At 41.2% G+C, this 16799-nt stretch overlaps 1 protein-coding gene across 2 annotated transcripts in view; it reads left to right on the top strand.

Moving 5' to 3' along the window:
- Exoc2 (exocyst complex component 2) overlaps positions 1-16799 on the top strand; it is a 168623-nt gene that overhangs the window by 98677 nt on the left and 53147 nt on the right. For both annotated transcript variants that reach the window (XM_036187151.1, XM_036187152.1), the window contains exons 14-17: positions 8796-8861; positions 9007-9164; positions 9591-9712; positions 10966-11027. In XM_036187151.1, the coding sequence (XP_036043044.1) occupies positions 8796-8861; positions 9007-9164; positions 9591-9712; positions 10966-11027 (408 nt within the window). The remainder of the gene's footprint in view (positions 1-8795; positions 8862-9006; positions 9165-9590; positions 9713-10965; positions 11028-16799) is intronic.

Raw genomic sequence — 16799 nt, 5'->3', positions numbered from 1 at the left:
AAAGTCTTTGCTTCTCCTTCTTTCTTGTTTCCCAATACCTCTTCATCTGTCCTGGTGGCATTGGGGCTTCAGTGTGTCACATAGTATACCGTTTTGTCCAGTCAGCTTACTAGCAAATGTTCATTGCAGTGAGTCACTAGTCTGGTTCAAGGCTTCTGGTTTCTGGTACACCATCTCACTGGGTTCTCAATGGAACTCCTCTGGGATATCCCACAGCCTGAGTCATGGCGATCCTGCAGGTATTGTTCCACAAGACTGGTCCCTTCATGAGCTCCAGCAGGTCCTAGATGGAGTAGATGTTAGAGTGGGTCAACCCAAGGCTTGACTGTGGGCCTGGGTGGTAGCTGAGCTGGTCAGTCTGGGCCACTGGGGCCACCTGCCTCAGGTGAGGGGGCAGAGCCTGCTCCCCTACACCCATGCTATTAGGGGTGGTTCTCCCTCACCTGTGGTGAAGGGTGGGGCCATCTCTCCTAAGAGCAAGGGTCAGCTCTCCCATGAGAGAGAGGACCAGCTCTTTTGCTGCAGTGTTCAGTAAAAGACAGGGCCAGCTTTCCCTGGTCCAGCAAAGGGCGGGGCCAACTCATGATGGACTTCTGATTTTATCACTCATGGTTCCTATGGTCCCCTGACATGACACGGGCCACAGACATCAATACAGACCCCAGCTGCAGCTGGACCACAGGCCCAGATGTGGCCCTAGGCAGTAGCTCTGCCCAATCAACATCCTGGTTCCAGGTGGAAGCAGCAGCCACTCCAGATCAGAATGGCTCGGGCAGTAGCATGGCCCCCTGACAACAACAAGGTCACAGGCCCAGGCTTCCATGTAGCCTTTGGTGGCAGCATGTACCTCAGACTTCAACACAGACTATAGCTGTGGTAGGATCAACCATGGACCCAGACATGGTCCTTGGCAGCAGCTTGGGTCTAAATGTCACCATAGCCCCAGAGGGTGGCAAAGGCCCCAGTGGTATGGCCCCAGTGGCAGTGTGATCCCTGGACACTAACACAGCCCCAGTTGGAAGCCCAGACCCCTGGAATGAGCATGGCCCTTGCTGGCAGCAGGAGCCACAGACGTCCGCTGAGACCCAAGCTGCAGAAGAGCCATGGACTCAGACATGGCCTCTAGCTGCAGCGCTGGCCCGGATGCCACTATGGCACCAGGTAGTAGCATGTGCCACTCATATCTGTATGGCCCCCGGATGCAGCATGACCGTTGGGCACCAACATAGTCCCTGGTGGCTGATGAAGACCCCAGGCAACCACACAGCCTTTGGTTACACCAGGAGCCACAGATGTCGACTCAGACTCTGGCTGCTGTAAGACCATGGACCCAGACATGACCCTCAGCGTCAGCCCAGACATGGACAATACGAGGGCCCCTGGTGGCAGTACAAGTCACTCAGACCAGTGTGGCTCTGGCAGTGGCATGACTCTTGGACCCCAACAAAGCCACTGGTTGCAGCCCAGGCCCCTGGCTTCCATGTGACTTTTGGTGGCAACATGGGCCACGTTAGCACATACCCTGGCTGTGGTAGGACTAAGGACCCATCCATGACCCTTGGCTATAGCCTGGCCTGGACATCACCATAGCCCTGGGTGGCAAGCAGATCTCCCTTATCAACCTACTTCTTGTCACCTTCATTTCTTCCTTTCTGCCTCTTTCCGTGGCATGTGAACCATTCCGCTTCTCTTCCTCTTCCATTTCTCCACCACATATTTGCTCATTATGATGGGGCCCACCTGCCCAGTGCCTCAAGGTACTGAGTGGGCCCATGGATGTCTTCATGCCAGCCAGGTCCTTGAGGGCTCCAGCTGGTCTGTGTCTGGCTAGCTCCTGCTTGAGCAGAACTGCAAGAGGGTCTTGGATGTTTTCCCATCAGCCAGGACCTTGAGGGCCTCGACTGGTTATGCCCCTGAAGGATCAGCCTTAGCTGATTGGGGTGGGGGTGAATTTCTTCCCGTCAGCCAGGTTGGGAAGTATTTTGATGATAATTTTTAGGGTGTTGTAAGTGTTGGTATTAGTCTCAGCATGGTATAGATCTTTTTAAAATGATTTCATCTTGGTTTAATTTTGAGAAGTCACATGCCTATAGGAATTCATACATTTCTTACAGATTTTCTAGTCTAGAAGAGTATTTTTTGTGTCTTTGTTTTTTGAGACAAGTTTTCTCTATGTAGCCCTGGCTGTTCTGGAACTCGATCTGTAGACCAGGCTGGCCTCCAAGTCACAGAGATCCACCTGCCAATACTCTCAGAACCTTGGTAAAGGCACAGGCCACCACCACCTGGCTGAGTTGGTTTTGTTGTTGTTGTTTGTTTGTTTGGTAATACAACAGAAAGCTCTGAAATTCAGAAAACCATTAGGTATTACCTAAGAACAATACTAAATTGGGGTGCCAGATGAGTGACGCCTGCTTGTTTCCTAGGTTCGCTTGCTTGGAGTATGAGACTCCATCCTTTATCTGAAGGTACTGTCTATCTTTTAGGGGAGGTACATTCCTTGGAGACAACAGATAGATAACCTTTGCTTTTTGATTCAGTGGACTACCTTGTGCTTTTTGAATGGGGAATTAAGACTATCAGTACTCTGAATTTTGATTGAAAGCTGTCCTGAGTTCCTACCATCTTGCTGATCTTGTAGTGTTTTGTTTCTTCCCTTTTTCTCTTGCTTAACTATAATTCTAGTATGACTCATTCTTTATTGTGGCCTTATCAATGGACTTGTTTTTCTCTTTGGTCTGAAGTATGTCTCCAAGTGTCTTCTGTAGAGTGTAGTGTCATAAATTCCTTTATTTTGTTTTTGTCATGAAAAGTCTATTGTTCCTCTAGTTATGATAGGTCACTTTATTGTATATATATTGTAGTCTGTGTAGACAGTTTTTGTGGAAACTATCTTGGCTTTTAAGGTTTCAGATTAATAGTCTACTCATGTGACCTGGTGTTCTCTCTTGTTGCTCTCAATATCCTTTTTTAAAAATTGTCTGTATGTTTAGTGTTTTTATTATGATCTGACATGAGGAGGTTCTTTCCTGGTCTTGTCTGTCTGGTACCCTAAATGCCTCCTTTGCCTGGAGTGGCATTTCTTTTTCTAACTCTGGGTGTTTTCTATTATGATTCTTTTGAAAATGTTTCCTATGCCTTTAGGACAAGATTTTTCTCCTTCTATGCCAAGTATTTTTGGTTTGGGGCTTTTCAGAGTGTCAGGTGTATCTTCAGATGCTCATTAGTACCTTCTAGGAGTTATCTTTGTCCTTGTTGAATTGTTCAGGCTCCTCTACTTTGCGCTCAACCTCAGATACTGTCCTTTCCTTTCCTGATTCATTCTATCACTGAGACTCCATAGAATTTTTTTTTTTAACTTAATGGTTTTATTTCAACATTTTAGCTTTCCTCTTAGTTGAATTCCTCCTTCATGTCATCTATCACCCTTATTTTTTTCAGCTATTTGCTTGTGTCTTTGAACATGCCTGAAAGCATTATTTTGAGTTCTGTGTCGGGGATTTCATTTAACTTGCTCTCACTAGATGGCATTGCTGTAGGGTTAATAATTTTTGGAGAAGCTATGTTGTCTTATTCAATTTCTTTTGATACTGCATTGTGATTTATGCATCTGGTGTTATTTTGTTTTGTATATTACATTATAGTTTGTATACTATATTATCAGCTACTGAAGTGTTTGCCTTGAATAAACAATGCCTTGAGTAAATTGTCAGTGGGGAGAGCAGCCACATCTGCATGCGATTACCACTGTGTAGAAGGCATATTAGCCGATTAATAACAGTGGCCCCCTTTGACTTCAATAGCTCGCAGAGGATAAACAACCAACAATGGTACAGAGTGAACTTGGTTTTTGTTAATACGATTAGGAGCAGGAGAGAAGTAGGGTTGATAAAGAGAACAGTTGACGATTAGATTAACTTTAAAAAATTGAAGTGGGTAAAGTAGCTGGGAGGGGAAAGTCGGGATACTGTTGGGTCCACATATCATAGGAAGTATTAAATATGTGGAAGGTTGCAATCAAGGAGGAAAAAGATGAGGGGTAAGTATGAGAGAAAGAAGAAAAGATGTGGGAATGAGTGAATATGTGAGATGTGTCCGAAGAGTATACTGAATGCCATAGTAAACTGGGTGGAAAAAGTACACAACAGCCCTAAGGCCCTACTGAGCAATAGACAAGCAAAAGCAAGACCACCATCCTAAGTCACACAGTCAAGAGTGTAATAGAAAGCGAGCGGTAAAAACAGCACTTACGGAGTGGCTTGCTGGCACAGCTGCTCTGAGCTAAAAGGTGAAGTTCTCAGATCTTGAGCTCTAGCAGGTTCCTTGGTGTGCTGTGTAGAGGAGAAAATGGGAGTCTTTGGTCTCTGCAGACTCAGCAGTCTTAGGATTCGGGTGTGTCAGGAGGGGAGGTTGTAAGTCCTTTTCTGTAGTTCCCTTTGGACCTCTGCACTCCACCTTGGCCTCTTCTGGTCTTGAAGGTTTTGTGTATGTGAGGAGCAGCACTTCCCTTGCCATTTCTCACATTTATTGAATGTCTTAATCATACTGTACATCTGTCCCCAATTAGGAGGGTGTGAAAACTATGTGCATCCAATAGCAATGGACTTTGAATTGTAATCACTTTATGGGCTGGTACAGATCTTGAGGAGAAACAACTAGTGCTCCATGGAAGGCTGTGTGCTAAGTTATTCAGAATGCAGCCCAAGCCCAGTGGTAGAGTCTTGTCTAAAAAGCAGTAGGCCTGGAGTTTGATCCTAGGGTCATGTCCCCATCAGAATTATCCCAGTATTTTAAATGACATTGACCTGGCACATACAGCTGTAAACAAGGTTTAGTAGCATCGGAAGGTAGTGGACTGATGAACTTCTACAGTAGCACAAAAGAGTGTCGAGGTAGATTAATGCATATGAACAACAAGTCCACTAGACAATGAATTTAAAGCCATGTTACTTATGTCCAGCCAAGTGTTTTATTCCAGTAATTTGGGTTATTTCTCTTTTTCTTTTGTTTTGTTTTTGTTTTTGCTTTTGTTCAAGATAAAGTTACTCTAAGTAATCCTGGGTATTCTGGAACTGACTCTGTATACCAGGCTGGCCTTGAATACAGATATCTGCCTGCCTCTGCTTACTGAGAGCTGGGATTAAAAGCATGTACCACCACCACCCAGCTGGATCTTTTCTTGTAGGTGGCACATCTCACATGCAGAGTAGTTGCTTTGTGTCTTTCAAGAGTCATAAAGTTGACAAATGAGTTAAAAGAGAACATACTTCCTTATAGTTTTACCTTCCTTATAGTTTAGAGTAAATATGTAAATATTTGGTTGTAGATGAAAACTGTGACCTACTTCAGATTTCATGGCGGCATACTGTTGAAATGAAAATAAATGTATTTTAATTAATCCACTTAATTGACTATGCCTGTGATGTGTCTATTTATTTATGTTCATAACTTTTCTTTAAAGTTTATTGTAACAAGTATGAGTCTCTTCAGAAACTCACCATGTTTTTAGAGCATTTATTCTCTGTGGAGAAGCCTGGAAGCCACCACAGGAAAGTAGCAAGAAGTAGAAGAGTTGGAAAGTGTGCCCACACAGTCAGTTTATGAATGGACATGGGAGGAGGCTGGCACTTTAGGTAATTGATATAGAAGAGCTTTAAACACACTTCACTTAAATGTCCTGTTTTCCTTATTGTAGAACTATGGTGGTTTACTAAGAGCTCATTGGTTAAATGTTTCTAGCAGTTTAAACAATAGTCACTTCTTTAAACTATTTGCGCCCATGTGAATCAGAACAGTGAAATCTGCCGTTGGGCTCACCACAAACTGGTTTTGGTCTGTGTGTGCAGGAAAGAGCTGAGGCTTTAGTGAACGAAATCGGTGATGATACTATTTCTCTGTGGGTTTGCTTCAAATGTAGTGTATTTTAAAGCATCAAATAATTGGTAATCATTAGGAATCAACATTTTAAAAGTCCTAGAACTTTAAGCAAATTTAAATGTTATTAAAAGCTAAAAAATTAGATTTGCTTTTTAATAGGGCAGACCTTATGAACCTACATTCTATATCGGGATTGCTCAGTTCTGTAATATCAAAACAATCATAAACTGCTCCCATCATTCAAAACTCTTTGCTCTCCATTTTGTTGTCAGTTGGGTCTCTAGAAAAGAACTGAGTTCACCAGGCTTTTCAGGAGCCATAGTGTAACATAGTGTAGTATAGCATATGTATAGTATATTATGTATAGTACAGTAAGTAGTATGCATACCCTGGTGTCTGGCTAGTCTGTCATAACAAGACTTGATACCTAGGTGATTCTGGAAAACATTTAGATCCACACAGATTGAAGGTAGGAATGTTTTTGAAAGCATGTTCAGAACAGGATCTTAACCACAGTATGCCAGGTACTGATACACACACTTTTATTTACATGCTATACATGTGCACATGTACACATGCAGCATACATTCATAAATACATTCTAAAATATTCAGATACCATGTAAATAAAACAGTGACTGAGATAAACTTTACTCTCTTCCCCTCTTGAAGAAGCTGATTAAAAGTTAGTTTTTAAGAACTCAAACTAATTCTGTGAATGTCTTTGAAAAGAACAAAGCCAAGCTTCTAATGAAGATGATCAATGGGATGCAAAAAACAAAAACAAAAACAAAAAACAAAAAACAAACCATACTCAGAAGACATCATTTCTCAGCTGATCTTTAGCATACAAGAAGTAGACAAAGGAGCTCCCACAGCACATATATCATCATGTGGAGGCTCCGAGGAGAGCCCTGGCATTCACAGGTCCTAGCAGGCTTAGGTTATCAGTGAGTAGGGGTGAGTCTGGAAGCACAGTGGGCCAGCTGCCTTTTGGAGAGAATCATGGAGAAAAGCCATTGGGCTATGCGTTCAGGAGGAATAGGGATGGGAAAGTTGTTGTCAGTGGAGGTGGAGAGAAAGCAGTGGTGTAGTTTGCATTTAGAGGTGGTGTGCAGCCCTTGCTGGTGGATCATAGGGAGAGATGAAGGCAAGCATTCAGATACAGCAATGAAACAGGTTTCTGGCTTAGAAGGTGCCATTCACAAAGTCTTTCTTGGAGGAGACTTGCCAGGTTTCTGTTTCTTACTGTGCTGCATGTGAGGTTTCTGTTAATTATTCAAGAGATAGTAGGTAATTGAGATCTTTGAGTCTCAGAGGTTTTGGGCTACAGATACCTATATGGGAGATAATATCTAAAACTATAGGCAAAATTAGTGAGAGAGGATAGAAGAGAAAAATGTGTCCCAGCTAAGATCTAACAAATGTCAGCGTTCAGAGGGCTGCTGTGTATCACTTAGTGAGCTGGACAAAGCAGAAATGAGGTCAGGAGAGCCCTGTGGTTTGGCGGGGGAGGGGTATTCTTGGTGTGATCTTTTTTACTGCAGCGGCAGCTCACCTGTGCACATGGCTGCCCCCTTGCAGCATTCAGGCTGATCCAGAGCTTGCTTATCATTACTGATCACCTAATCTTGGCACTTCCCTGCTTATTACACTTTGGGTATTTCTCATTTGTATTGAAAATAAAGATATAAGCCATCTTGTTTTGCAAAGAATTTGGAATGGCAGAAGGCAGTGAACCCAGAAGTTATTTTTTCAGTGATTATGAGGTTAACTTGCAATTTACATTTTTAAGTTTCAAAGCAAAGGTATTATTTTTACAAAGGAAAAATGATAAAAACTTCACAGCTTAATATGAAATTTTAAGACACATAAGTTAAAGGGTATGTACTATATATATGTTGAATACTTGTTCTTAAAACAGTCTAACCTTTTTACTCATTCATATCAATAATGTTCATGTATAAGCTCCATATGCTGTGTCTCTAGCGTGTGTAATATATATGAATATATGAAGCATTACTCATATTCTCTCATTAACTTCAAGGTAATACTGTAATGATTTATGATGTGCCTATTCTTAACTTGAAAGGTCTTTTTACATGTCTTTAACCTTAACCAACAATACCTGAAATTTTAAACTTAACAGTTACATTTTGTATTGTGTTAATGAAGTATCAGAGTTTTGTTTTTGCAGTGTTTAACTTATGTTATTGCTTCTTTATCTAAAATGATCATAAGCTTGTCCTTTGGGGGTATTTTATTTAGTAATATTTGGTTGTCAGAACATGTATTAATACGAAACTAGAAGAATTTCTGTTGAACATATTTCTCTTAACTATAAAAACTATCCACACATTAAGTAAAGAAAAGCATAGGCTTTATGAATAAACAGAAATAAAGAATTTTAGAATGGTAGAGTGTATTCTGTAAGGTACACTGTAAAGAAGACAGTGATTTATAAATAAAAATAAAGTGACAGGTGCAGTGCTTGTGTTTATAATAAATATTTACAGAAGAAATGGAGCAGATGTCCTGGGGATCGTTCCATTAATTCAGAGTTTACTCTTCCTTTGTTCCTGTGCCAGACAGTGAGGCATGATGGGAAGAACACCATCATGGACACCATACACTGTGGTTTAACTGTATAGATTGTTGATGAAAAATGGCACACCCAATTCACCTACAACATTTGTAGTTTCAACTTGACTATTGGTTTTGTATATAGATGTAGACTAGAACTTAGAAAGAGGCAAGCTAACTTATTTTAGAATAAGAAAGGTTTTTCTGGTTATGTCTTGGCATTTCATTTAATCAGGTTAAGTTTCATGTCTTCATGTATAGATGTTAAAGCATTTCTTAACTTTTCTAAGTTATTTCTAAAGAGAGCTAATATTTGTTTGTTTTTCAATTTCTAAGACTGCTGAGAAGTCAGGCCAGATCGAAAGATCAAAGAATGTAAGGCAGAGGCAAAATGATTTCAAGGTAAGTGAGGAATAGAGTGTCAGCTTTACAGAGCACTGGGCTTTCTCTCCCAGAATTATTGAAGACTTTATAGGCAAGATACCTTCATCATTCAGCACAATCTTCACCAGATTATCATAACGCAGTTTTGCCTTTCATTTTCTAGAAAATGATTCAGGAAGTAATGCACTCCCTGGTGAAGCTGATCCGGGGAGCTCTACTCCCACTCAGCCTCAGAGATGGTGATGGAAGGCAGTATGGAGGCTGGGAGGTGCAGGCAGAGCTCTCAGGGCAGTGGCTTGCACATGTTATCCAGACCATAAGGTAAGGATGGACCCATGGGAGTCATGCTCAATGAATGGGCTTGGTGGGTTTGCATATATTTGTTTGCATTGGTGCTGTTTGAAGATGGTCAGTGCCCCAGGGTAGGATGTGTTGCTTTACCTGTCAATGAAGAATTAACTCTCTATCTCTCTGTTCCGCTGCTTCTCCTATTTCTCACTTGTAATCTAACCAAGCTGTTATTAAACATCCGTGGTGTTTGTGCTAGATGAGAGTGTCATACTGTATGTGCACCCATCTATTGCTGGGACCCTGTACAGTTCCTGCTGTGCTCTCCACTTTCAACCTTCAACCTAATGCTGTTGCTCATAAACTCTAGAAGGTGTAATTACAGGATCGTCCAAGCAGTGGCAGGGCTTGCTTGGGGCCCCATTTACTCACTTGTGTTGTGTTTTATTTGTTTGCCAGGCTGACTTATGAATCACTGACTGCCTTGGAAATTCCCAATGACATGTTACAGATTATCCAGGACCTAATTTTGGACCTCCGTATACGTTGTATAATGGTGACATTACAACATACAGCAGAAGGTATGTTAGGAAAATTTATAACTACTACTCAACAAAGATACCTGAGTTGGCTTCTTTCCAGCTTCCAAAGCCTTAAAAATAAGAGAAAACTACTGTTAGGGAAATTTTCATGTATTTATTCATTTCTAACTGTAGAATAGAACTTTTTCTTCTTCTTAAAAGTATGTTTTAAAAATAATTTAGTTGAGATTTAAGACACTGCAGAAGTTAAGGTGGATGTACTTGAAACTAAGAATTTAAGAACATCTTTATAACAAATTTTAATTAGAAACTACTGGATAGAAAAGTTTATGTAAAATATGGACCGTGTTTAAAAATATGTGGATATTTTCTATGTAAATTTTAAAATTCACATGAAATCAGAACACCAGTGGCTGTGTTTCTATGGATACTAGAAATTATACATGCTTTTCTTTATACTTTAAAACTTTTCCAGAATTTTCTATATAGAGCCAGTAAAAGGCCACCAAGTTATTTTTATAAAGTGACCATTGAAATATTAAATGTGTTTTTAAAAAAATAGAAAAACAAGAGCATTGTTATAAACAGGATAGGCCATTATCATCTGCCACTAAGTTTTTAATTGTGGAGGGCCCTGCACTGTAGAATTGGTAGTTAATACATTGTATCAAAGGAAAGATAATGGAATCCAGTTGAAACATTCCCCTCTACCTTCACCTAACCAAGTGTCATTCCTCGAGTGAGAGCCAGCCACCATTCAGGACTAAGAAAGAGGACTCATACTGAAGCTAAACTACCCAGAGTCCAGAGCAGAAGTACTGCAGGGCTTAGTTTTCACTTGAGAAGAAGACTGAGTGAGTAATCACTGTTGTGAGGTATCTATGCCCCTAGTCTAGAAGGCTCTAAATTAGGCTGTGCTGTTAAAAAGAAACTAACAAACATCCAGAAGTATTTGCATGAGCATGGTAGTGGCACACGCCTTTAATCCCAGTGCTGGGGAGGCAGGGGCAGGTGGATCTGAGTTTGAGGCTAGTCTGATCTACAGGGCAAGTTCCAGGATAGATGGGGCTAAACAGAGAAACTATCTAAAAAACAAACAAAAAACCATTTTGTTAGAAAATGTAAACAATACATAACTAAGTCTTCAAATCTATCAATACTACATTGTATATCTTTTTTTCACAAACTTATGTAAAATAATTAAAGCCACAACCCATGGGTGTTTTTGTCTCTGTTGAAGTTCAGTGAGATAATTATAATAGAAAGTATTTGTGTCCTTGTTTTCCATGTAGAAATAAAGAGATTGGCTGAAAAAGAAGATTGGATTGTTGATAATGAAGGACTGACTTCCCTGGTAAGTTTAAATTATTTTTTATTGTTAGTCATTAGTACTTGTCATATACAAAATAAATGCTTTTATATTAATAAGGATCATACTTATTTTACATTATAACTCTAACTAGCTTCTAGAAATCATAACATAATCTTAAAATCTTGTTTCCCAAAGTCAGTTTTATTTACTGCTGGTCACAGACATTTAAAATGAGTGAAACAGTGAGTCATGTGAGCCTGTATCACTACTTGTTTGCATTACATTTTAAAACTAGAGTGTGCTTAATTCCACAATACTTAACAACTTGAAGTTTTCAGAAAAACAAGATAGAAGAATGATGGTTCTGTCCCCCAAACTAAAACAATAAGCATAAGCATCTGCAGACAGCTGTACAGAGGTCAGATAGCAAACAGACTCACAGTGCTTTTTCTGGGTGGGTTTAGAATTTCAAGCACCTTTGAAAATATGTTTCATAATTTTGCATGCCTGTGTGAGGAGTGCCCTAATAGTCTGACAGGGACTGCATCACTGCTGAAACAGAGACTTACCTAGGAGGACAGTGGTTGCCTTTTTTCTTTACACTGGCTGGACAGCTTGGCATGCAGCCAGTGCCCAGGGTCACTGTCTTTGTGGCCCTCTGCACTGGTTTCTGAGTGGCTGTCCTTGTGGTTCCTTTAGGCCTTACTCCTGTTGGAAAGAAAGTAGAGCAGTCTCCCAGCAGCCACAGCCACTATCTTCAGAGCCTGTTGGCCAGAAAGCATCCCTGTGCCCCAGGAAATAGCTGTTCAACAATATAGCCACTGCCAGTTTCTTCCATGTCCTCCTTTGCAAGGGAGAGAAAATAAATTCTGAGTCTGGAACTTAAAGTTTCTGCCAAGAATAAAGTGGATTTGGCCCCACAAATTATAAACTACTGGTAAGTCAGGAACAGAGATCCCACACAGCATTTTTCCTTTTCCTGGAGTCTGCATGGGCTCTGAGCAGTCTTACTTTAGATGTTGTGGCTGGTTGTCTCCTAAAGTTCAAGGCTCTTCTCCAGGTATAAATGGATGCTAGTGTTCTCTGAGTTTAGAAAAGACATGTCCACCTCCAGTGTTTTCTAAGTTAAATCATGCAAGAGATGAGTTGGGAAAGTTCATTATTTTTTATAAATCAGTTATGATTCTATTACAGAAGATCTTCAATTGGTTGGATTTGTTCTGTTGATTGCATTATTTACATTTAAATAAAAAGTATTCTTTGATTGGTTTTCTCACCCTAAATCTGTAGAGAAAGAATGTATATAGTACTTAGCTCATCACTTTCTGAGATACATAAAAGACTATAAGATATTTTTAATGTTGATTATATGTTGAAGTTACTTGAATATTCTGTTTTATTTCTGTGGCTGTGTTAAAATATTCATACCAAAAGCAGCTTAGGGGAAGAAAGGAATTCTTTATTTTACAAGTCCAGGTCACAGTTCATCATTGAGGGAAGTCAGGGCAAGAACTCAAGGCTGTTCCACACAGCATTGTTTTCAGTCAAAGGACTCACTTCACAGCCAGTAAAGTCAAGCAAAAACCATAGGAGAGAATGTTTGATTGAAGCCAGAAGTTTTCCTATGTCCCACCCAGTCCCACAGCCGCTCAGTCCCAAGTAAACACACAGAGGCTTATATTAATTACAAACTGTATAGCCTGTGGCTCAAGTTCCTTGCTAACTAGCTCTTAAAGTAACCTGTTTCTGTTCATCTATGTTTTGTCATGTGGCTTCATGGTATTACCTGTTCTCTCACATCTTGCTTCTCCTGGTGGTGGCTCTCAGCTTCTGCTTGATTCCACCCTTCTTCATCTCTGTCTTCAATTTGAATGTACTGCCTAACCTTATTCTGCCTTGCCATTGGCCAAACAGCTTTATTTATCAACCAATGAAAACAAAACATATTCACAACATACAGAAAGATATTCCACAGCACTTCCCCTTTTCTGTCTAATCAAAAAGGAAGGTTTTAACTTTAACATAGTAAAATTACATATAACAAAACAGTTATCAAGCAAGAATTACAGTTACAGTATCTACTTTATTTGTATTTGATATAATTAAAGAAAATATTCTATCCTATATTTGTGAGTCTAAAGTTTTATATATAATTTACCTTTTATCATAACTAAGGAAAACAAGAAGGGGAAATGTGGTGATATATTGTGTATCAAATATAACTTGAGTGAAGATCAGAGGACAGAGTCAGCCACAGAGTTAGACATAGAGGTCAGGCAGTGGTGGTACACACCTATAATCCCAGTACTTGGGAGTCATATGCCTTTAATCCCAGCACTTGAGATCTCATGCCTTTGCTACAGTATTTGGGAAGCACACACACCATTAATCCCATCACTAGGAAGGAAGTGAAGTGACTGGGTAGAGAAAAGCATATAAGATGTGAGGAGACAGAAACTAGGCCCTTTTCGGCTGAGGACTGAGGGGAATTCAGTCAGAGAATTCATGGAGTTGGTGGAGTGAGACATGGATGTGGCTTGTTCCTCTGATCTTTAAGCATTTACCCCAATATCTGGCTCCGGGTTTTTATTATAAGACCATTTAGGATTTGAGCAGCATTTGATGGCTGGCAGCAGGCTTATATTCCCATTAGCATTTTGTACAGCTTGTTTAGGGTGGTGCTGCCCACAGTGGGATGGGCCCTACTATGTCAATTAACAAGCCAACCCTCCACAGACATCCACAGGCTGATCTGATCTAGGCAGCTGCTGAGCTGAGGCCCTCCTCTCAGATAACTCTATACTGTGTCAAGGTGACTGGCAAAGCTAACCAACAAGAGATGCTATGTTAAATAAGCTGCCTAACATGCTTACTAGCCTATTTCACGTTTCCTCTGTGACTTATGCCCATAGCACACATCACTCTCCTGAATGATGGCATGGAGGATCCATCAGTGCACTCCTGAGAGTCTGAGCCTCTCCTAGGAGCACCCACAGTCTCTTTGGCCTGAATCACCCTTAACTAAGAAGGATCAGAATGCCTTCATAGTGTGGGCTTAGAAGTAATTGTGCTTCTGTGCACTAAAGCATGTTGTAAACTACAAACTTTTGGACAAAGGATTTTACTTGTTAAATTAATGCTTGTAATAACTGAGGCCACCATGCTAATTACTTATTTGTGTTATTCCTTACTATATCTTAAAATCTCTTCCAGGTAACTATCTAATAATCATAGAGAGCTTAAAGGTAAAAGAAAATTACTGGGATATCAGCCACTGATGAAATAGGTGTAGGAAGTTAGACATAAAGTCAACATCCCTAATCATCAGGGAAATGCAAATCAAAATGACTCTGAGATACCACCTTACACCCATCAGAATGGCTAAGATCAAAAACACTGAAGACAGCTTATGCTGGAGAAGATGTGAAGCAAGGGGAACACTCCTACACTGTTAGTGGGAATGCAAACTTGCACAGCCACTTTGGAAATCAATATGGCGCTTTTTAGAAAATTGGGAATCAATTTCCCTTAAGACCCAGCTATACCACTCTTAGGCATATACCCAAGGAATGCTCAATCATACCACAAGGGCACATGCTCACCTACATTCATAGCAGCATTGTTGGTAATAACCACAACCTGGAAACAACCTAGATGCCCTTCAACTGAAGAATGGATAAATAAAATGTAGTACATATACACAATGGAGTACTACTCAGCAGTGAAAAACAGTAACATCATGAGGTTTGCAGACAAATGGATAGATCTAGAAAAAATCATCCTGAGTGAGGTAACCCAGACTCAGAAAGACAAACATGGTATGTACTCACTCATAGGAGGATACTAGATGTGAAGCAAAGGATGACCAGACTGCTACTCACAACTCCAGAGAGGCTACCTAGTAAAGAGGACCCTAAGAAAGACACAGGGATCGCCCAGTGACAGAGAAATGGATGAGATCTACATGAGCAAACTGGACATGAGGTGGGCTAATGAAGGGCAAGAGTTGGGGGAAAGAGAGCTTAGGGGAGTGGGAAATCCCAGCTGGATCAAGAACAGAGAAGGAGAACAAGGAAAGAGATACTATGATAAATGAAGACCCCCATGAGAATAGGAAGAAGCAAAGTGCTAGAGACGTCCCCAGAAATCCACAAAGATACCTCCACAATAGACTACTGGCAATGGTCGAGAGTAAGCCTGGACTGACCTACTCTGGTGATCAGATAGCCTAACTGTCATGATAGAACTCTCATCCAATGACTAGTGGAAGCAGATGCAGAGATCCACGGCCAAGTCCCAGGTAGAGCTCCAGGAGTCCAATCGGCGAGAGAGAGGAGGGATTATATGAGCAAGAGATATTGAGACCATGATTGGAAAAAGCACAGGGACAAATAGCCAAACTAGTGGAAACACATGAACTATGAACCGATAGCCGAGGAGCCCCCATGGAACTGGATCAGGCCCTCTGGATAAGTGAGACAGTTGATTAGTTTGAACTATTTAGGAGGCCCCAGGCAGTGGGACTGGGGCCTGTCCTTAGTGCATGAGCTAGCTTTTTGGAACCTAGGACCTATGCTGGGACACTTTGCTCAACCTGGGTAAAGGGAGGAGGAGGACTGGACCTGCCTCAACTGAATCTACCAGGCTGAGCTGAATCCCCAGGGGAGACCTTACCTTGGAGGAGGTGGGAATGGGGGGTGGATTGGGAGGAGGGCAGGGTGGGGGTGTGAGGAGGAAGGACAGGGGAATTTGTGGCTGATATGTAAAATTAAATTAATTATAAAATTAAAAAAATACTAAAAAGGCAAAAAAAAGAGAGAAAAGATAGAAATAGGTGTAGGTCATTAGTCACCTTAGTACCCATGCTTGATCTCTGTCTGAAATTAGTTTTGTACAAAGGAAAAAGAAAGCTGTATGTTCAGTTTGAGAAAGTTAAAGTCCTTGTTTCATTAAAAAACAAAAACTGACCAATGCTCAGTCCTCTAGCACAAAACAGGTGCTGGCTTTAGAGCTTTCCTGGCCAGTAAGTCAGCATGCACAGCCTCCTATGGCCTGCCGCATAGAGTAGAGCTGTGCTGGGTAGCCTGGCCTTTGTAAAGGGACTCTGGAAAAATGACTAGACTGATTATTAGGGGAACATGGCTATAGTCTGTTTTTAAAACTGGATTTCTGTAGTGCAGTAATAATCATAAAGTAATTAATTTTGTGTTTGACCCCAACACACACACACACACACACACACACACACACACACACACACACACACAAGCCACATGAGTACACACAGGGTTAAAAAGAATAACCCTTGAAATGTCGCATCTGGAGTCAGCCAAAGCATCCTCTAGTCAGATGCAGGTGAAGAAGGCAGCGTGGTGGGCTTGATGGTGCTGGTGACTTTTGGAGCTGCTCAGCACAGAGCTTTCTCAAGAGGAAAGGAGGGTCAAGATGGAGCAGGAGCTCTGAGCAGTTCAACCCATTGTGCGTTTGCACACCAAACCGAAGGGGACAGAATAATTTACATTACCTTGACCTTTACCTAACCCCTGTGAGGAGACTGTTCTTCCCTTTGCTGGGCCTGGGATTAGGAAGGATCCCTTATGTGTTATGGAAGTGAGCGCTGAGCCTTTGAGGTCATGGCTGGCCCGCCTTCCTTCTTTCCTTCCTTCCTTCCTTCCTTCCTTCCTTCCTTCCTTCCTTCCTTCCTTCCTCCCTCCCTCCCTCCTTCCCTCCCTCCCTCCCTTCCTCCCTCCCTTTCTTTCTAACTTGGAGAATTATTTTAGAACTAGAGCGGTTTTGATGCCTTCTTACAGGTGG

The sequence above is a fragment of the Onychomys torridus genome, chromosome 5 (genome assembly GCF_903995425.1).
Source record: "Onychomys torridus chromosome 5, mOncTor1.1, whole genome shotgun sequence".
Taxonomy (NCBI): domain Eukaryota; kingdom Metazoa; phylum Chordata; class Mammalia; order Rodentia; family Cricetidae; genus Onychomys; species Onychomys torridus.
This window is presented reverse-complemented; position numbering and strand designations above follow the sequence as displayed.